Source organism: Lepus europaeus, chromosome 4, assembly GCF_033115175.1.
Source record: "Lepus europaeus isolate LE1 chromosome 4, mLepTim1.pri, whole genome shotgun sequence".
NCBI lineage: Eukaryota > Metazoa > Chordata > Mammalia > Lagomorpha > Leporidae > Lepus > Lepus europaeus.
Window position 1 is genome coordinate 147,332,218 of NC_084830.1, and position 21,447 is coordinate 147,353,664.

At 42.3% G+C, this 21,447-nt stretch overlaps 1 protein-coding gene across 7 annotated transcripts in view; it reads left to right on the top strand.

Annotated features, from left to right (window-relative positions):
• RAPGEF6 (Rap guanine nucleotide exchange factor 6) overlaps window positions 1-21,447 on the top strand; it is a 218,633-nt gene that overhangs the window by 4,803 nt on the left and 192,383 nt on the right. For all 7 annotated transcript variants that reach the window (XM_062189209.1, XM_062189210.1, XM_062189211.1 and 4 more), the window contains exons 2-3: window positions 20,125-20,195; window positions 21,358-21,414. In XM_062189209.1, coding sequence (XP_062045193.1) covers window positions 20,125-20,195; window positions 21,358-21,414 — 128 coding nt within the window. The remainder of the gene's footprint in view (window positions 1-20,124; window positions 20,196-21,357; window positions 21,415-21,447) is intronic.

Sequence of the window (21,447 nt, forward strand, 5' to 3'; positions counted from 1 at the left end):
CACTGCCTAGAGAAATAGTGTTAGTATTAATCCAGATCATTTTTTGAAGCTATTAGTATTTATGCACAAAATAACAGGGTTGAGAGGGATTGTCTCAGGTGAACTGAAATGTGTAGTTACCTTACCCAAATGATAACATCGTTTTATTTAAGATGGAATACATCACATGTGATACTACTTTTGAGGCGAGCATTGGGTGCAGCAGTTAAAATGCTGCTTAGGATGCCTGATTCCAGATCAGAGTGCCTGAATTTGAATCCAGGCTCTGCTTCTACTCTAGCTTTCTACTCATACCTGGTTGTTGCACACATCTGGGGAGTGAAACAGCAGATGGAAGATATCTGTATCTCTGCCTTTGAAATAAATGAAAAATAAATTTTAGAAGACAAAACTCAAGGTTGTAGAGAGAAATTGGAAATAGTCCCTCTTTTTCATTTTCTTGAGACAGACATTAAAATATAAGTGTAGTAAAATGTTAAGGTTGTTAATGATAAAGATATGAACAGGGCTTTGGGACTGCAAGGTGGAGAAAGGAAAGGCTTCTTGGGGAATGTTGATTCAGTCTTAACTATCATGACTAGATGTGTCCATACAACATATGTAAGGGAGGTCTTTCCTGGCAGAGAGCAGCAGGGAAAAAGGTATTTATGGTATTTATGGTGGTAAGCCAGCTACGTTTATATAACAAGTTCTGGCCATTGCGGCCATTTGGGGAGTTAACCAATGGGTGCAATACCTACCTCTCTCTGTCTACCTTTGCGTCTCTGTAACTGTGCCTTTCAAATAAGTAAATCTTTTTAAAAAAAAATAAATGGAGGAATGAAAATAAGTTGCTACAAGAGTAGAGAACAGAAGAGATGATTCTAGAAGGAAATCACTAATTGCATTTGTTAGATACTGTTATGTAGAAAGCACAAAAAAAGATAAATCCTTTTAATTGCTTCTGTAATAATAATTCAGTGAGGGTCCGGCGCCATGGCACACTAGGTTAATCCTCCACCTGCGGCGCCGGCATCCCATATGGGCTCTGGTTCTAGTCCCAGCTGTTCCACTTCCGATCCAGCTCTCCGCTGTGGCCTGGGAGAGCAGTGGAAGATGGCCCAAGTCCTTGGTCCCCTGCACCCATGTGGCAGACCCGGAGAAAGCTCCTGGCTTTGGATTGGCTCAGCTCCGGCCGTTGTGGCCATTTGGGGAGTGAACCAACAGGGGGAGGACCTTTCTCTCTGTCTCTTCCTCTCACTGTTTGTAACTCTACCTTTCAAATAAATAAAATCTTGGAAAAAAAAAAAAAAGACACAGGCAAATGAAGGCAGCCTGTCTACTGTTTATGATTGAGCTCTGATGGGAAGAGTGATAATACAGGACTCTGATCTTCTGCCTGGTATTTGAATATCACCACAACCACCATCTCCCTTCCCACCTCCAATGAGGTACATTTTAATTCCAGTCATGAATTGCATGAGGACATTTTGGTCTGCATGTAAGACAGTGGTGGCTAGTGATTGTTTCAGCTGTTGTGACATTGTACTCTGATGGTCACACAGTGATGCATTTCTGAGAACTTCTCTTGAAGTGAAGATGGCTGTACTTGAGAATACCCTAACATTACTGTTTTTGTGTTTGTCATACTGGGGAGTATTTTAAAACACTTCGCTCACCCTTCACTTTTTAAACTAGAACCTTCTGGAATATAAAGTAAACATTAGTATTTATAGAAAGCTTCTCAAATAATCCATACATTTAGACAGGGGTGAGAAACATTTTCCTTTGTGCCACATTCTCTACTGTCTACATGGTTTGCATAGGATGGAAATAAAGAGTAGCTTGATCAGCCCTTAGATTTTGTATTTGCTTAAGCCTGTTCCCATCCTGGGCTTCAGTATGGAAAATTTGACTCTAAGCAAGTTACCTAATGTCTATGACTGACTGTGTTTTGGGAATTGTTCTGTAAACTTAAGTGAGATAGTATGTAAAATTATTTATTTATTTATTTATTTTGACAGGCAGAGTGGACAGTGAGAGAGACAAAGTTCTTCCTTTACCGTTGGTTCACCCTCCAATGGCTGCTGCGGCCGGCGCGCTGTGGTCAGCGCACCGTACTGATCTGAAGCCAGGAGCCAGGTGCTTCCTTGTGGTCTCCCATGTGGGCGCAGGGCCCAAGGACCTGGGCCATCCTCCACTGCACTCCTGGGCCACACCAGAGAGCTGGCCTGGAAGAGGGGCAGCCGGGACAGAATCTGGTACCCCGACCGGGACTAGAACCCGGTGTGCCGGTGCCGCAGGCGGAGGATTAGCCTGTTGAGCCGCGGGGCCGGCCAGTATGTAAAGTTATTTAATAAAGTTACTTCATGATGTACACTCAGTAGATGGTAGCCATTTGTTTTCACTTTGTTTCCTCTGTTTAGAAAGCCATTCTCTGGTTTGTTCAGACTCGTCACTGAAATCCCATCTCAGTGGCTCATCTGCAAAATTGTGCCTCCTTATTTCTTTTTCCATCTATGTCACCAGGATACCTTTCCACAGTCTGCTGCCATCATGATTACTGGGTTGTGGTTAAGTGGCATGTTTGTTTCTCTGGCTATAAGTTCTTTGAGGACAAGGACGGTATCTCTATTTCCCAGTGCCCATAATGCAGTCCTTGGTATGTGGGTATCCAAATGTGTATAGATGAAATGACTTCAAAAAGAAAGCATTGCGGGTGTTGGCTTTGTGGCTTGGCGAGTTAGGCTGCCACCCGTGATGCTGGTATTCCTTAAGAGTGCCTGTTTGTTTCCTGGCTGCTCCATTTCTGCCTCCCTGCTTATGCACCTGGGAAGGCAGCGGAGGATGGCCCAAGTGTTTGGGCCCCTGCATGCATATGGGAGTCTGGACAAACTTCCTGGCTTCGGCCTGACCTAGCTTTGGCCTTTGTGGTCATTTGGCTAGTTTACCAGTAAGTTGGAGATATGTGTATCTGAGTTTCCCCTCCCCCCCTTCCCTCTTTGTGTAACTCTGCTTTTCAGTAGAGTATATAAATTTTTAAAAAAGGAAACAATGTGAAAAATACTGTTCACTACTGTCTGGTGGTGGTTTGAGGTATTGAGTTTAAAAGACTTGATGAAATTTGGCAGTCTGGCAACAGTCAACTGTTTTGTGTGGCTATTCTTGACAGATCTGATGAAGAAAGTTTGTCATGTGTTGGAACAGAAATTCTTCCTTTTCTGTATGGCTTCAGTGTGTTTTTGCACAAAATAACAGAGAAATACAAATGAGCCATTTTTAATTTTTTTTTTTTTTTTTTTTTTTGAGAGGCCAGCAGAGACTGATGGGGCAGACAAAACTCCCATCCACTGGTTTACTCCCCAAATACTTGCAACCTCCAGGTGCAGCCAGAAGCTAGGAACTCCATCCAGGTCTCCTCTGTGGGTGGCAGGGGCCCAAACTGTAGTCCTCACCACTGCTTCCCAGGATGCACGTTAGCGGGAAGCTGGAATCAGGAGAATAGCTTAGGTCTTGAGCCCAGGCACTCTGATTGGCAAAGTGGCATCCTAAGCACTGTCTTACTGCCGTGCCAAACACTTGCCCCTTAACTTACTTATTTGTTTGTTTGTTTTTGAGACACAAAGAGAGATGAAGTAATCTCACATTCACTGATTGACTCTCCAAATGCCCATGACAGCTGGCAGTGGGCTGAGGTTGGAAGCAAGGAACTCAATCCAGGTCTCCCACCTGAGTAGTTTCTTGCTGCCTTCCGTTGGAGTGTGCATAAGCGGGAAACTGGAGTAGGGAGTCAAAGCCAGGACTTGAACCCAGGCACTCAGTTAGAGGTGCAATTTTAATTTTTCATATATTTTTAGTGAGGTGGTTAAAACTAGCTGGATAAAAATGACATACTTGACTAGATGTTAATATAACTGCCTACTTAAAACCAGAAAGGGTTATGTTGTGTTTTTGTTAAGCTGATTTATTTTGAACTAAAAGTTGATGGAGTTAGGACTGGAAAAATATAAAATTCAGTGTTGTGATCATTAATCTGTTTAGAATTAGAGTGAAGACCTTTAATTGTACATTGGTAGAGATTTTTCTGCGTTGGGAAAAGAGCACCATTGTGCTTAGAGTCATGTTTGAGTGCGTCACTGGCACGTCTCTGAGGGTGGCAGAACAGAGATTCTGTTGTGCTTTTCCACAGCACATGTACCTTCAGAGGGTTCCTGGGAAAGAAAAGGAACTCATTTGTGTTTTGGGGGCCCTGTGACCTTCATTTGTGAACTCAACTGGATAGAAAGGGAATGTTAGAGTGGATGGGGCTTTTACTAGAGAGCATCTGTTTTAGGCATGTCATTTCATGTCTGTTGGCGATTCCTAGTGTGAGGAAAAGCTGTGGCCATCTGAGAGGCACAGTATGATTCTGTTTCTGAGGGGCTGAGGAGCTTCCGTTTTCCAAAGGGGAGAAAAGCTTCCAAAGGCATGAAGAGCTTGAGAAGGTCAAGACAAATTCAAGGTCAGTGGAAGGGACAGGCCGATGGTGAGCTCTGTGTCACTGTGGCTGTCATTTGGCATTACCTTTGGGTAAAGTTCTACTTGGTAAAACTAAGATCTGGCTGTAAATAAAACCTCCCACTTTATTAAGAACTCTAGGTTGTGGACGCTTAGGCAGCACCTGCTTGAGGTTCCTTTGAGGTGTAACTCCTAAGGTGGAGGCACATTCTTTATTACTTTGCCATAAACTGAAACTTTGGCAGCTGGAGGGCTTAAGGGCTTTGGGCTGGCAGAACCAATGGGGCTCATTGGACAGGACCCTTGAGTAAATAGAGAAACCAGCACCATCTGATAGGTGTTTGTCAGTGTATGTGTATATTGCTCTGGAAATACTTCTGCCTGTAGAGTCAGCTAGTTAGGTGCACAGAGGTGGTGTCTTGCTCGAGGTCATGGGACTCACCAGTGAGTTTCAGTCCTGTGAAATACCCAGATGGCTTTCACTTTATCAGAACAGTAAACTTCACAGTGCCTTTTTTTTTTTAATATTAATTTATTTAAAAGGCAGAAATACAGAGACAGAAGTAGAGAGAGAGATCTTCTATCTGCTGGTTCACTACCCAAATGCCCAAAACAGCCAGGGCTGGGCTGGGCCGAAGCCAGAAGCTAGGAGCTGCTTCTCAGTGCAGGGGCCAAAAACTTGGACTCTCTTCCACTGCTTTCCCAGGTGCATTAGCAGGGAGTTGGATTGAAAGTGGAGCAGCCGGAACTTGAGTCGGTACCCATAGGGGTTGTTGGCGGTACAGGCAGAGGCTTAACTTCACCAAAGCACTGGCCCTAGGCTGCTTTTTTTTTTTTTTTTTTTTTTTGGGAACATTTTATTTATTTATTTGAGAGGTAGAGTTAAAGACAGTGAGAGGGAGAGACAGTTCTTCTTTCCATTGGTTCACTCCCCACATGGCCGCAACGACCGGAGCTGAGCTGATCCGAAGCCAGGAGCTTCTTCCCGGTCTCCATGAGGGTGCAGGGCCCAAGCACCTGGGCCATCTTCTACTGCTTTCCAAGGCCATAGCAGAGAGTTGGATTGGAAGAGGGGCAGCCGGGACTAGAACCGGCGACCATATGGGATGCCGGCACCGCAGGTGGAGGATTAACCTGTGCCATGTTGGCCCCGGTCCTAGGCTGTTTTTAAGCTTTGAATTTTTATTTCTGTACCGACATCTGCATAAATGCCCAATTTTTCCCTGAGTAAATGTTCTTTGTTTAGTCTGTCTTATTCTCTATGGTGTACATTGAGTCCCCTCTGTATTCATGGGTTCAACCAACCATGGGTTGAAAATATTTGGGAAAAAAATTGCCTCTGTCCTGAACACATGCTGACTTTATCCTCGTTACTCCCTGAGTAATACAGTATAACAGTTTACATAGCATTTACATGGTTTTGCATCTTACAAGTTATCTAGAGATGATTCAAAGTATACATGAGTAAGTGCTCGGCTGTTTTATGTAAGGTACTTGAGCATCTGTGGATTTTGATGTGTGTGTGTGGGGGGGGGTCCTGGAAGCAGCCCCCAAAGAAACTGAAACAACTGTACTTCAGGGTGCTTATGTCAATTTAATGAAATTTTATAATGCTCATGTTTTATGTAAGATTAAAGTAGATGTGCTTGACATGTGGTTTGTAACATCAAATGTTGAAGTTTGTAGAAGGCTGCTGGGGAGGAAGAGTAGAGTGAGTAGGCAGGCACCATTCGAGTTGTTTTAGAAAAGGAGACTCTGGTTTAAGCTTAGAATATTTAAAAACTTAGGTGCTGAGGGCTGGTGCCGCGGCTCACTTGGTTAATCCTCCGCCTGCGGCGCCGGCATCCCATATGGGCACCAGGTTCTAGTCCCGGCTGCTCCTCTCCAGTCCAGCTCTCTGCTGTGGCCTGGGGAGGCAGTGGAGAATGGCCCAAGTGCTTGGGCCCCTGCACCCGCGTGGGAGACCAGGAGGAAGCACCTAGCTCCTGGTTTCGGATCGGCACAGCGCCGGCCATAGCGGCCATTTGGGGGGTGAACCAACAGAAGGAAGACCTTTCTCTCTCTCTCTCTCTCTTTCTGTCTATAACTCTACCTGTCAAATAAAAAAAAAAAAAAATTAGGTGCTGAAAGGAAACTGTTTCTCCTGAACAGGAAACAGGTGCCAAGGGCACAAGATGAACATGGTATGTACGTGCATATTGTGTGGGCACCTAGAATTTGGGGACAAGGGTGAGTATTAAAATAGATGAGATTGGAGGAATGGTCGGGATCTAGATAATGAAAGATTATGTTCTTGTTAAAGAGTCTGGGTTTGACTTTCACAAAGAGCACTGTGATAGCAGTGTGAGAATGGACGGTAGGGGGACAGATGAGAAGCCCTAAAGCTGCTTTCATACATCGTTGAGAAATCATAAATCCCTACATTGCTCCATTTAGGATGGTCAGCAAAGCTGTTTAGAAAGTAGAAATGATAGATTTTTTATTTTTATTTTTTTATTATTTATTTTATTATTTTTTTATTTTTGACAGGCAGAGTGGACAGTGAGAGAGAGACAGAGAGAAAGGTCTTCCTCTTGCCGTTGGTTCACCCTCCAATGGCCGCCGCGGTAGGCGCACTGTGGCCTGCGCACTGCGCTGATCCGATGGCAGGAGCCAGGTGCTTATCCTGGTTTCCCATGGGGTGCAGGGCCCAAGCACTTGGGCCATCCTCCACTGCACTCCCGGGCCACAGCAGAGAGCTGGCCTGGAAGAGGGGTAACCGGGACAGGATCGGTGCCCCGACCGGGACTAGAACCCGGTGTGCCGGCACCGCAAGGCGGAGGATTAGCCTAGTGAGCCGCGGCGCCGGCCAAAAAGTAGAAATGATAGATTTTAGACCTGGGCTATTGAAGGTGAGTATTTTCACCTAAGTTAGGAAAGTTTACTTTGGGTATTCAGTACTTAAGGATTTTGATTGGGTCAACTATATGAGATTATTTGGTGTCCAGTAAAATGTGTAAGTTTCCCAGAGAGCTCTGGAGTAGAAATATAAACATGGGATTCATGGTGTTTATATCGTAGTTCAGGCTTTGGAGGTGGAGTATATTCCTCCTCATAAACTGTCTCAGTGAAGAAAGGGTAAAAGTCAGAAATGTGGGGACATAAACTTTATAAACACTTAAGGGAGTGAGAAAAGAACAAGAGTCTGTGAAGGAAATTTCTAACAGATCAGAAAGATAGTGGTAGTATAAAGAATAGCAAAAACATGTTGTGCATTAGATGCTCTTAGAATGCTTGCCTTGCTTATAGTAGGTTTACATATGAGACAATTTCTTGGCTCAAGAAATTTTGAAATCCCTGCATAGTTTTTCTTTTTCTTTCTTTCTTTCTTTTTTTTAAGATTTTATTTATTTTATTTGACAGGCAGAGTTAGACAGTGAGAGGGAGAGACAGAAAAAGGTCCACTCGTCAAATGGCCCCAATGGCCAGAGCTGCACCGATCTGAAGCCAGGAGCCAGGTGCCTCCTCCCGGTCTCCCAGCTGGGTGCAGAAGCCCAAGGACTTGGGCCATCCTCCACCGCCCTCCCGGGCCATAGCAGAGAGCTGGATTGGAAGTGGAGCAGCCGGGACTAGAACCAGTACCCATATGGGATTGCCAGCGCCAAAGGCGAAAGATTTACCTACTGCGCCGTGGCGCTGGCCCCAATGGTTATTCATAATACACTTTTCGCGCAAACTTTTTGAAGGCTCCTTGTACATTTAATTGTTAAAAATCTCTGAAAGAGGAGATGTTATACACATTTTGTATGTGGGGAAATGGAATCACAAAGAGATTAACTTGTTAAAAGTTAGAAGTGGTCGAAGTCAGGATTCTTACCTAGCAGTCTGTAATATTGTAGTCTGTATTTGTAACCATTGCTAAATGGTTTTTGGGATAGGAACCCTGGGAACCATATTACAGAGATGGGAAGAGAGACTTTGGATGAGGGAGTGAATTAATGAATGAGTCAGTAGTCAGGTGCTACAGAGAATGTGAAGAGAGATAATGATTGGAAAGTGCATGTGGAATTTATAATTACCGAATCTCAGGTGATTTCACAATAAGTAGTAGGATCAGAAAAGTGAACTTTAAAATATACTTTGAACTTCTAAGTAATTAGATGCTCAATCTTTTGATATATAATTTCAGTGCTTAATTATTAGGGTCCTGAAGTTTCAGCATGAGACTTTTATTCCTAAATATTGAAATGTCAGGGTACAATTTTTTAATATTAGATTTTTTGTAAATGTAGTTTTCAAGTAATTTATTTAAGCAATATCTACTAATGTACAAATTAAAAATTCAAGTTTCCTATGAGGAATGTATACTTAAATTTATAGCAAGACAAGTGTTAGTTTATAACATAGTGATGGAGGCACTTTATTCTGAGTGAAGCTCAGCATATGAAGATGATTTGCAATGCATGAGAAAAGATAATTTTAAAATGGACTGTAGACCATACTTTTGACTTGAAATTCAAATAAAGTTAGTAATATCTGTCCCCATGTGAAGGAGGAAGCAAGAAATAATTATTCTCCATCACTTGTCTTGCTATTATGAAATATTTTAAGAGAAATATTGGAAGAATAGAAGAGCTTTTATTATGTACCTTTTATTAAGAGTAATATTTTACCTTATTTATGTCCCTTTTACTAACATTTTGCTGACATATTTGATCATGCTTTGTGTCATACCAGTTATCTTCAGAATGTTACAGAAGATACTTGAAAAAAATTTTGGAAAGGAGGAGTTAAAAGATAGTTATTTCGGTGCAAAAGTTTTGAAATCTTGGCATAGTTTTTTCATAGTACACATTATCCATGAACTTTTTGAAGACTTCTCATATGCATGGGTTCCAAAGTTTTTTGCACCGAGGTCAACTTATCTCATAGTTCTATTTGCACAAACTTTTTGAAATACCCTTGTTCTTATTTTCAATTCAGGATCCAGTCAGGATATGTTAATTTTGGCTGTTTTGGTCTCCTTTAGTCTGAAACATTCCTCCCAACTTTTTTGATTTTCCTTTATGAATATGCCACTTTTTTTTTTTTTTTTTTGACAGGCAGAGTGGATAGTGAGAGAGAGAGACAGAGAGAAAGGTCTTCCTTTTTGCCATTGGTTCACCCTCCAATGGCCGCTGTGGCCAGCGCTTTGTGCTGATCCGAAGCCAGGAGCCAGGTGCTTCTCCTGGTCTCCCATGCGGGTGCAGTGCCCAAGGACTTGGGCCATCCTCCACTGCCTTCCCGGGCCATAGCAGAGAGCTGGCCTGGAAGAGGGGCAACCGGGATAGAATCCGGCGCCCCAACCGGTACTAGAACCCAGGGTGCCGGCGCCGCAAGGCGGAGGATTAGCCTGTTAAGCCACAGCGCCGGCCTGAATATGCCACTTTTTAAAGAATCTGCCCAAATGTCTTAAAATTGTGTCATCTGGATGCATTTGATTATTTTTTCATCATTAGATTTGGCTTAAATAGTTTTCTTGAGAAACCATCTTGGTGGTGCTGTGTGCTTCCCCTAATATCCCATCAGGGAAATGTATTTGCTGCTATTTCCATTATTGGGGATGCTAAATTTCACCTCTTACATCTTCTCGTTGTAAAGGTACAGTGATGTAATTTGTAAGGTTGCAACTTCTATCATGTGTGAGTGTCCTGTTTTTCAGCAATTATTTTAGCTGGTGGTTTTAACATTCATCGATGAGCCTTGCCTAAATTACCTATTACTTTGCTGTTACAAATTAGTAACTAATTCTCTATTCCTTTTACATTTACTGGTTTTCTGCATAGAGAAGCTTTTTTTGACTTTTCCCCTTCTCCTCCTCTTTTTCAATCGGTATGAATTCAGGGATTATTTCTGTGTTCAATTTTAGTGTTATTCTTAATAAATTGTTTCAAATTTAGCTAATAGGAGTCCTTTAAAGTCAGCTCCCATGTCCTTTGAGCATGATCCCACTAGTCTTTCTGGCATAAAAATATACTCCAGGTTTATACTTTCTTGCCCTAGTGTGAAAATCATTTATCCAAGGAACCCTGGTTCCTTTTAGTTGGAAATACACAAAGGTACCTGAAAAAGTTCACGGAAGATATGAATTAGGTGCAAAACAGTGCAAGGATTTCAGTTTTTTTTTTTTAAGTTTGACTTATTTGAAGACAGAATAACAGAGACATGGAGGTGTTGTATCTGTTGGTTCACTTCTCAAATGCCTGCAATGGCCAGAGCTAAGCCAGGATGAAGGCAGGAGCTAGGAACTCCATCTGGGTCATCCATATGAGTTCAGGAGCCCAAGACTTTGGCCATCTTCCGCTGCTTTCCAGGCACATTAGCAGGAAGCTGGATTGGAAGTGGAGCAGTCAGGACTTGAACCGGCACCCATTTGGGATGCTGTCATTGCAGGTGGCAGCTTAACCCACTACATCACAATGCTAGCCCCATAAATAAATCCCCATTGAATCTTGAGGAGTTATTGGAGATGTGGCAGCCAGATACTGAACTAGCTAGCCATCTGGGATACTGGTATCGCCGGTGGGGGCTTGACCCCCTGCCCCAAGATGCCAGCCTTGGATTTCAGTTTTTTCCCCAATGAAATTAAAAATGTTTTTTTTTTTTTTTAATTTTAAAGGCAGAGTGACATATCAGGGTATTCTATTCACTGTTTGATTCCCCAAATGGGTGCAACACCTGGGGCTGGGTCCAGGCTGAAGCCAGGAGCCTGGAATTCCATTTAGATCTTTCTTGTGGATAGTAGGGGCCCAAATACTTGGGCCATTTTTTTGCTGCTTTCCCAGGCACATCAGCAGGAAACTGGATCAAGAGTGGAACAGTCTGGCCGGCGCCGCAGCTCACTAGGCTAATCTTCCGCCTGCAGCGCCGGCACCCCGGGTTCTAGTACCGGTTGGGGCGCCAGGTTCTGTCCCAGTTGCTCCTCTTCCAGTCCAGCTCTCTGCTGTGGCCCAGGAAGGCAGTGGAGGATGGCCCAAGTGCTTGGGCCCTGTACCCACGTGGGAGACCAGGGGGAAGGCACCTGGCTCCTGGCTCTAGACCGGTGCAATGTGCCAGCCATGGTGGCCATTTAGGGGGTGAACCAACGAAAGGAAGACCTTTCTCTCTGTCTCTCTCTCTCTCTCTCTCTCTCTCTCTCTCTCTCACTATCTAACTCTGCCTGTCAAAAAAAAAAAAAAAAAAGTGGAGCAGTCAGGAGTCATACTAAGATTCTAATATGGGATGCCAACATTGCAGTTGGTGGCTTAACCTCCTTTGCTGCACTGTTGGCCCCTAACATACATTGTTATAAATGCGTTTGGTAGAGACAGACAGGGGATCTTTTTTGCAAAGAGGGGGAGCTTGATGTATTTTATTTGTTACTAAAAGATTGGTTATTCTTCTTGTGTAACAGTCATTTCAAGGGCTTTTGTTGTTGGTCTTTGTTGCTGACAGCTTGGGCATTCAGAAGTACCAGTAGCTAGAGAGAGCTTGAGAAGTGGGGGTTCATGCTGTTGGACTCAGATGGACTCCAGCTTGTTTCATCATGATCACTCCAGGGATATCTGCTGATGAAAGATAATTTTGCTTTAACTGGCCACATCATTTTGTCTTCATCATAGTTCATGGACTCTCCCATAGTTGATGTTCTGGGTGGCTTCTAGTTAGAAATAAAAAAAATCTTCCCCCTCTGTCCATTCTTTTGCCTCCATCTACATGTCCTTATCCCAGACCACCTTAACCTTTATTTGGAAATCAGAGAGAGGGAAATCTTCCATGCTCTGGTTCACTTGCCAGATGGGTGCTTCGGTCAGGATTGGGCAAGGCAGAAGCCAGGGTTCAGGAGCTTCTTCCAGGTCTCCCATGTGGGTGCAGCGCCAAAATATTTGGGCCATCCTCCACTGCTTCCCTGGCCATTAACAGGGTGCTGAATCAGAAGTGGAGCAGCCCAGACAGGAACTGGCACCCATGTGGAATGCCAGTGTCACAGGCAGCAGCTTAACCCACTATGCCACAACAGTGTCCCCCATCCCCCAGTCTTTTTCCTTTTATATTCTAACTAGATACTCTGGCTATTGACTTCTGCTGTTGAATTCATGTGTGTTCTCACCTTTGGCCACTGTGTTGTCACCTGAAAGGGATGACCAAGTCCAGTGTTCACCCACCACCCTCTAAGAACATTTTTCCTTTACTTCCTTACAAGGCCAGTCCTAAATGAGTTAATAGAACTGAAAGTGCCTTAGGAATGCTTGCTTTATAAGGTTGTCTATTGGTAGCTGACCTCTGGGAGCTAGGATTTCAGTAATGTTCTCACCATTTCATAGCTAATAATAGTGGTTTGCAGTAAACAATGTACTTTGTGGTGAATACTTGCTGGGTGTCTAGAATTTTGAAGTAGACTAGGAAGTGGGTAGTTAATGTGACCGTATGCCCTTAAAACTGAGTTACTGATTGTTTGGAGATGTCTGACAGGTGTTATTGTGATTTAGTGTTTGAGGAGTTAATTGCATCCACTGAATACCTTTTATACTGGAAAAGGAGTCTGGGAAGCTTATGCCTGGTTTCCTCCAGATTTTTTCCACCATTGGCACCTGGGTTGTGTGGCCCAAGGCAAAAGGCTTTTTAAGTAACAGTCTTAACTGACCTCCTGCAGAGACTTTTCCATTTTGAAACCATACTCAAAGCTGGCAGCTCTTGTGGCACCCAAAAGAGTATTTCGGTGTATACAATGTGTTGCTTGCCATTCACTGTGCTGCCTTATATGTAGGAGGGGTGTGTAAGGTGGATTTTTTTTTTACGGTTGAAGTATTTTTTACAGTTTTTTTTTTATAGTTGAAGTATTCTGAGAGGAAACATTAAATTGTGTTTTCCTTTCCTACTCCAGTCTGATAAGCTCTCCCTTTTAATTTAGGTCTTCATAGCACTTAATACTTAATGGTATTTATTTATATACTTAGGTTTAAATGTTACTCTTTTTAATTTGTGCTATCTATTCTTTGAATCCTTGTTCCTATTTTTCTGCTTTTTGAAATAATTACTTTTTGTCACCTTTGGTATATTAGCCATAGTTCTTCAGTTATTATATTTAAAAGGTTTCTTTGAATAGCAGTTACGCACATATACACATACACACAGATACGATGAGGAATGGAGAGAGTAGAGAGAGCAGTCTGCCATCGATGTTTGATTCCTTTAGATGGCCAAAACAGCTGGGACTGGGCCTGGCTGAATCCAGGAGCCAAGAACTCCATCAAGTCTCCTACACTGGGGCCATGCACCTCAGCTATCTTCCTCAGCCTTCCCAGGTAAATTATCAGGGAGCTGAATCAGAAGTGGAGTAGCCAGGACTTGAACCAGTGCTTCAGATGGAATGCCAGCGTCTTAGGTGGTGGCTTAACCTACTGTACCACAACACCATCCCTTCTTTTATTTTAGTAGTGGTAGGAATTATAGTATACATCTTGAGTTAGCACAGTTTACTTTAAAATGTGCTTAATGGTGCATTTTTTAAATAGTTGGTGATTAATTGGTTCAGCTTTTGCTAGTCTGAAAAATATTTTGCTTTAGTTTCTGAAAGGTATTTTGACTGAGAAGAGAATTGTAGGTTTATAAGTTGTTGGCTTTTTTTTTCCCCTTAGGGACTTTATATTTCTGCAGTGTTGTCTGGCTTGCAGTGTTTCTGAGAAGAAGTTTGCTGTAATTTAAATCTTTGTTCATACTATTTTCTCTTTGCCATATCTTTAATAGTTTGATAATGATGTACTTTGAGATTTGTTAAACTCTGATATGTGAGTTTATAGTTTTAGTCATTTACTGGGCCGGCGCCGTGGCTTAACAGGCTAATCCTCCGCCTTGCGGCGCCAGCACCCCAGGTTCTAGTCCCGGTTGGGGCGCCGGATTCTTTCCCGGTTGCCCGTCTTCCAGGCCAGCTCTCTGCTATGGCCCGGGAGTGCAGTGGAGGATGGCCCAAGTCCTGGGGCCCTGTACCCGCATAGGAGACCAGGAAAAGCACCTGGCTCCTGGCTTCAGATCAGCGAGATGCACCGGCCGCAGCGGCCAAAAGGAAGACCTTTCTCTCTGTCTCTCTCTCTCTCACTATCCACTCTGCCTGTCCAAAAAAAAAATATATATATATATATATATATAAATTATTTACCGGAGATTCCTACCATTCTTCAAATAGTTTTTTGAGGTTCTTGCTCTTGTCTACAGTGACAAAGACTACACTTAACGTTAACTTAATGTTAAGTGCTTATAGTTCATCTGTAGCTCACTCGTGCTGTTCTCATATTTCTGTGTTTTTTTTTAACTTCCTTCTGTCTTCAAGTTTATTAGTTTTTTTTTTTTTCTTCTGCAATGTCTTTGGTGCTGTTGGTCTCATTCAGTGTATTTTTTTATCTAAGACTTGTTTTTATCTTCTGGTTCTTAATTTTTTTTTTTTTTTTTTTTGACAGGCAGAGTGGACAGTGAGAGAGAGACAGAGAAAGGTCTTCCTGTTGCTGTTGGTTCACCCTCCAATGGCCGCCGTGGTAGGCGCACTGCGGCCGGCGCACCGCGCTGATCCGAAGCCAGGAGCCAGGTGCTTCTCCTGGTCTCCCATGGGGTGCAGGGCCCAAGCACTTGGGCCATCCTCCACTGCACTCCCTGGCCACAGCAGAGAGCTGGCCTGGAAGAGGGGTAACCGGGACAGGATCGGTGCCCCGACCGGGACTAGAACCCGGTGTGCCGGTGCCGCAAGGCGGAAGATTAGCCTAGTGAGCCGCGGCGCCGGCCCTTAATTTTTTTTTAAACACTGCCTTTTATGTGCTTAGTCTTCTGTGTATTTTCTTGAATTTATGGAATATAGTTACGTTTTTAAGTGTCTTTCCACTGATTTATTGTTCCTGTGTTTATTGGGTCAGTTTCGATTGCTTTTTCACTTCATTCCAGGTTTTTTTTTTCCCTGCATCTGTGCATGGATGGTAGATTTTTTTGTGTGTAAAGATTTATTTATTTATTTATTTGAAAGAGTTACGGAGTGGGAGTGGGAAGGGTTAGAGAGAGATCTTTGATCTCTGCTGGTTCACTCCTCAAATGGCTACCACAGCCAGGGTTAGGCCAGGCTGAAGCCAGGAGCTTGTTTGGGTTTCCCATGTGGGTGGCAGGGGCCCAAACACTGAGCCATCTTCCAGTGATTTTTGCAGGCCATTAGCAGGGAGCTGAATTGAAGTGGAGCAGTGGGGACAAAACCAGTGCCCATATGGGATGCCAGTGTCACAGGTGGTAGCTTTACCTGCTTGCCACAACACTGATCTCTGAGTGTTAATTTTTGATTGGATACCAGAGATTGTGAACTTTCCCCTTAAAAAAAAAAAAGATTTATTTATTTATTTGAAAGTCAGAGTTACACAGAGAAGGAGAGGCAGAGAGAGAGGTCTTCCATCCGCTGGGTTTACTCCCCAATTGGCCGCGATGTCCAGAGCTGCACCAGTCTGAAGCCAGGAGCAAGGAGCTTCCTGCATGTCTCTCAAGTGAGTGCAGGAGCCCAAGGACCTGGGCCATCCTCCGCTGCTTTCCCAGGCTATAGCAGAGAGCTGGATTGGAAGTGGAGCAACTGGGACTCAAACCAGCGCCCATATGGGATGCCAGCACTGCAGGTGGCAGCTTTACCTGCTACACCACAGCCCGGAACTTTCCCTTTTTTTGTGTTGGGTATTTTTGTATTCTGCTGAATATTCTTGGACTATGCTTTTGAGCAAAGTTAGGTAACTTGAAAGCAGTTTGGAGCTGTAAGTGTTGGGCCACAGGTCAGCATGTTGGAAATAAACTTTGGAACCTGTTTTTGAACTGTGTTATACAACACCAGTGTTGAATGTAGTCTTTTGTTGATTTAGCCCCAATATTGAATCCAAAGATTTCTGAGTATGTACTTAATGTCCTGTGCATTAAGAAATTTCAGCAGACTGGCTGGGGAGAACAGGAACCCTTCTGTCCCTGTATGAGTTTTGGGTATTTTTCCCTGTGCTCCGTAATGTTTAAACCTCAACACAGTTGACAAGTTGTAGCTCTGATAATCCTTTGTTCTTAGGCTCTATCCTGTGCACTATAGGATGTTTAGCAGTACCTCTGACTTTAAGCTGTCTCTACCCTCTCTGTTGTGAAAACCTAAAATATCTTCAGACATTGCTAAAGTCACCCAGGGAACAAAATCAGTCCTGGGTGAGGACAGCTTCGCTAGTCCTTTAAGGTAACTCTTTATCTGACTTTAGATATTTTTTCACTCCTGTTTGATAGTTAGTACATTCTTAAGTTATACTCAGGTGGGCTTTTCTGTAGGTATCTGGAAGTTTCTTTAAGATTTATTTATGCATTTGAAAGATTTGAGTTACAAAGAGAGGCAGAGAGAGAGAGAAGTCTTCCATCCAGTGGTTCACTCTGATTTGCCGCAGCGGCTGGAGCTCATTGATCTGAAATCAGGAGCCAGGAGCTTCTTCCGGGTCTCCCATGTGGGTGCTGGGGCCCAAGGACTGCTTTCCTAGGTCATAGCAGAGAGCTGAATTGGAAGTGGAGCAGCTAGAGCTCAACCAGCGCACATATGGGATGCCTGCACCGCAGATGGTGGCTTAACTCTCTACAACACAGCGCTGGCCCCATAAATTCTAACTTTGTTCTGTTCTCTTATCTCTGTTCCCTTCTGCCAGCTTCTCAATTCAAAATACCATCAGGCAGAATGATCAGGTATTCATACAAAACACCTCATTTGTTCCTTCACTTTTAGGATCATTGTCTTGTATTTTGGTGTTCTGTCTGTTGACAATGTTTCATGTGTTTGTTTTGATGTTCAGTTGGTTTAGATGAAGAAATCCAAATTTTCTTATTTTATCCTGACCTAAACCTGAAGTCCCAACAGTTTTTGTTGAGCTTTGGAGGAGATCCCCTGATGGGTCTGCTGCATCTCTAAACACTTCACTGAAATGGTAGTCATCAGTTGTCTTTGGGTTTATCTCTCACCTTCTGGAATATGTATTTGTTACCAAGGACTCTATGGTGGCAGCTACTTCATGCTACTTCTTATGTTTGTTCTGTCCATACAGCATGATGTTACCTATATAATGGATCAGAAGTCTAGGTGTGTTCAGACTATATTAAAACAGGGAGTGAGAGAATTAAAATAGCCCTAAGGCAAATCTGTAAGTTAATATTACACCCATGTGAATGCATTTTTCAGATTGCATTGAGGCTTTATCCATTAGCTGTAGCAGCAATATTAGGTCTGAGACTGCAGCTAGAGTTTATAAAGCTCTGGTAGTCCATGCAGTTGCTTTTTAGTATCTGCCTAAAGATAATATGGACTTTTAAAGCTTTATTGGTGGCTGTTTGTTGCTCCTCTGAAAACAATACTGTCTTTCATTTACTTCCTTGCTCTGGAGAATGGGGAGATTTTAGAGGTCCCCACTTGGTTTCTACTATGAAAACTTTTGCCACAAACGTTATGGGCCCGTTGTGGAGCTTATTCTAGTTGCCAACTATAGAAATTCTATCTGTGAACTCAGGGAATGAAGAATGACTATTAGATAGGTTTACAGGCTCAGCTGTCCCACTGTGAGCCAAGCTTTTGCCAATACTCTGTTTATCTCTATTCAGTTTGTCTAGATGTGTGGTTCTTTTGCCCCATAGAACCTCAACTGGGATCGTTTCTTGAGTTCCATTTACTTGGTAGCTTACAATTGGTCTAAGAAGGCATCACTCACTTATCTATGGTCTTGCAGGTAGTCCTTGCGGCCTTTCCCATTAAGGCTAACTTGGGAAGTCAACGTTGTACCGTAGTTGGTGAAGCCATCTCCTGCACCGCTAATATTCCATATGATTCAAATCCAGGCTGCTCCATTTCCCATCCAGCTCCCTGATGTGTACTTGGGAAGGCAGGGGAAGATGGCCCAAGTGGTTGGGCCTTTGCTACCCACTTGGGAGACTCGAGTAAGTTACATGCTACTGATTTTAGCCTAGTTGGAGCCATTTGGGGAGTGAACCAACAGATGGACGATTTTTCTCTTGATCTCTCTAATTCTTTCAAATAAATAAATATTAAAGAAAAGAAAGAAAGAAAAAAAAAACCACAAGACTAACGTGGGCTTCTTTACAGCTTTAATGGAGTCAAGACCCTTGACTCCCGGAAATTGTCATTCGTGCACACACATTTTGTTGGTTAGAACATAACAAGGCCAGCCCAGATCCATGGAGGATGGAGGAAATGCAAGATCCCAATAGAAAAGAGCATATGAGACAAGAAATGCCTTTGTGGCCATCTTTGGAAATATAATTTGCCATATCACTACTTCTATCTTTCAAGGTTTTGTAGACCTTTCTCTTTTGCTATGTTTCCCGTTTTATACTGCATATCCTTTTTGTATACTTAGAAATCTTTTTCCTCTATAGTTTTAGTAAGAATTTAATATAGTGTGGCTGTTCAGTCCATCATAGTTAATTGGCAGTTGTGATTTTCAGAAATAGGGATTTTTGCTGATTATCTTGGTGGTTTCCTGTTGGAAAGCAGGTTGTCTTCCTCTCTTTCCTTCTCTATTGTCATCTGATTATTCTGTTGTTTAGTTGCATATCAAGGCAACAGAGTGTATGTGGTAGGAGCTTGCCCTGAAATAAGGAGATGATTGTATTAAACATACAGGTGTATTTTATGTAGAGTTTCAAATATGTCTTTTTTTTTTAAGATTTATTTATTTGCTCAAAAGTCAGAGTTAGAGGGAGAAACAGAATTGTGTTCATCTGCTGATTCACACCCCCCCCCCCCCAATGTCTGCAACAGCCAGGAGCCAGAAGCTTCTTCCACGTCTCCCACGTAGATGGCAGGGACCCAAAAGGTTTGGCCATTCTCTGCGGCTTTTCCCAGGCCATTAGCAGGAAGCTGGATTGGAAATGGAGCAGCCAGTTCATGAACCAGTGTCCACATGGGATGCCTGTGTTGCAGGCAGTGGCTTTACCCGCTTCACCACAACGTTGGCCCCAAGTCTCTATTTTTTGTTATCACTGCACCGGCAATCATAAATAACATCAGTGGTGAAATACTCCTTTACCTCCTTATGTATGTGAGGGCTGGAGAAAAGTACCGTTTCATAAAATGAACAGTAGCACTGTGCAATTGGTCATGTTTTTTCTTTAGTAGTAGATTATATCGTTTTAGTCTCTTGAGAAAGAGATTTCTTAAAAGGTTTTATAAGGGAAATAACAATTGGTCATCTAGAAATGTCAGCCAGAACCCTTAAAGCTCTGGAATTTGTAGTTAATGAAGCTGTATAATCTGGAAGAAAAAAAGATTTAGACGAGAATATAATAACTGTTTTTAGATATTTGGAGGTTACTGTGGAATCACTTAAATTTGCTTAGGGATGAAAAATGATTCATAGACTTTTGTATGAAATAATAAGTTTTTTGCATTTGGCATTATTTGAATAACGGCCTTTTACCTTGGTGAGTAGCAGTTTCTTTGTTGAGCGAGCTATTGTCTGTATTTTCAGATCTTTTGCAGTTGAGAAGTTTTATCACTCTTCTGCAGTTAAAAACTCTGTCATTAGTGATTGTTTCCTTAAAAATCAGAATTTGGGGTATCATTTTTAAAAGTATATTTGAAAAATAATTAACAATGTTTCTCTTCAACAGGATTTAAATACTATTTATTCTTATCTTCATGGAATGGAAATACTATCAAATCTTAGGGAACATCAGCTTAGGTAAGTATGGTGCTATGTTCAGAATCCTGTGCTATGTACAGAATCCTGTGCTATGTAATGATTCACTTTAAAAAAAACAAAAGGTTTGAGAAAGTGAGAGGGGATGCAGGAGTGGAAATCTTCCAGCCTCTGGTTCACTCTTTAAAGGGCCACAGAAACCAAATCTGGGCCAGAAAGGAGCCAGGAGCCTGGAACTTAATCCTGGACTTCCATGTGGGTAGTACAGATCCCCTGGGAGCTGAGACGTTAACCCAATTCTTCCATTTGGATGGAGGGACCCAGCCACTTGAGCCATCACTGTTGCTTCCAGGTCTACATTAGCAGGAAACTGGAGTCAGGAGCCAGGGACGCAGGCACACTGATGTGGAATATGGGTGTTCCAACCAGTGTCTTAACTACTAGGCCAAACACGTAGCCTGGAATTTGTATTTCTTATGCTAATTTTTCTTGGCCATGACACCTTAAGGGAGTTTTAAAATTTAAACTGTAGTTTTATCTTCCATACAGTAAGGATAATGGTAGTATGTTTGTTACAGTGTATGGAGTATTAAAACTGTATTGAAGGGAAAGTGGAGTGCTCAGCATGAGTGAAAATAAAAACTGCTGCTTTTTTTTTTTTTTTTTTTTTGTATTGATACTTCCTATGCCAAATACTTAAGTTAGGCGTGGTATGTTGTACAGTAGTATTGTATTAAATTGGAAGGAACAAGACTCTTGATTTGGCATAAACTTGGTGGTCAAGAGCTGTAAAGCTTCTGAGTCTCATTTTCCTTTTATGTAAAATGGACTGTCTTGGTTGTCTTACGTCATTGTAATTGTATTTATAAAAACACTTTAACTGCAAGCAGATTTATGTATTTGTTCACTGTATGTTGTTAAGTGCTTCGTTTCTGCTGGTAACTTCTTCACACTGAGAATTTAGTGTGTATATTTTTTCATAATAGGTAACATTTGGTGTATATTGACAAATTTTATAGTGTACATAAGAGTTTTACAGACAGTGCTACTTAATATTACCTGGTGTTTTTAAAAATACTGCATTGTATATATTTCTAAGTGCTTGTAGTTTAGAGAAAATTTAGTGGTTGATTTGGTCATTTGCTATTATAATTAATTTTTGAAACTAAGATAAAATCTGAATTTTTTTTTCTAAACATGTTAGATTAATGTCTGCAAGAGCACGCTATGAGAGATACAGTGGTAATCAGATTCTTTTTTGGTAAGTATTTCTATAATTGGCTTACATTAATTA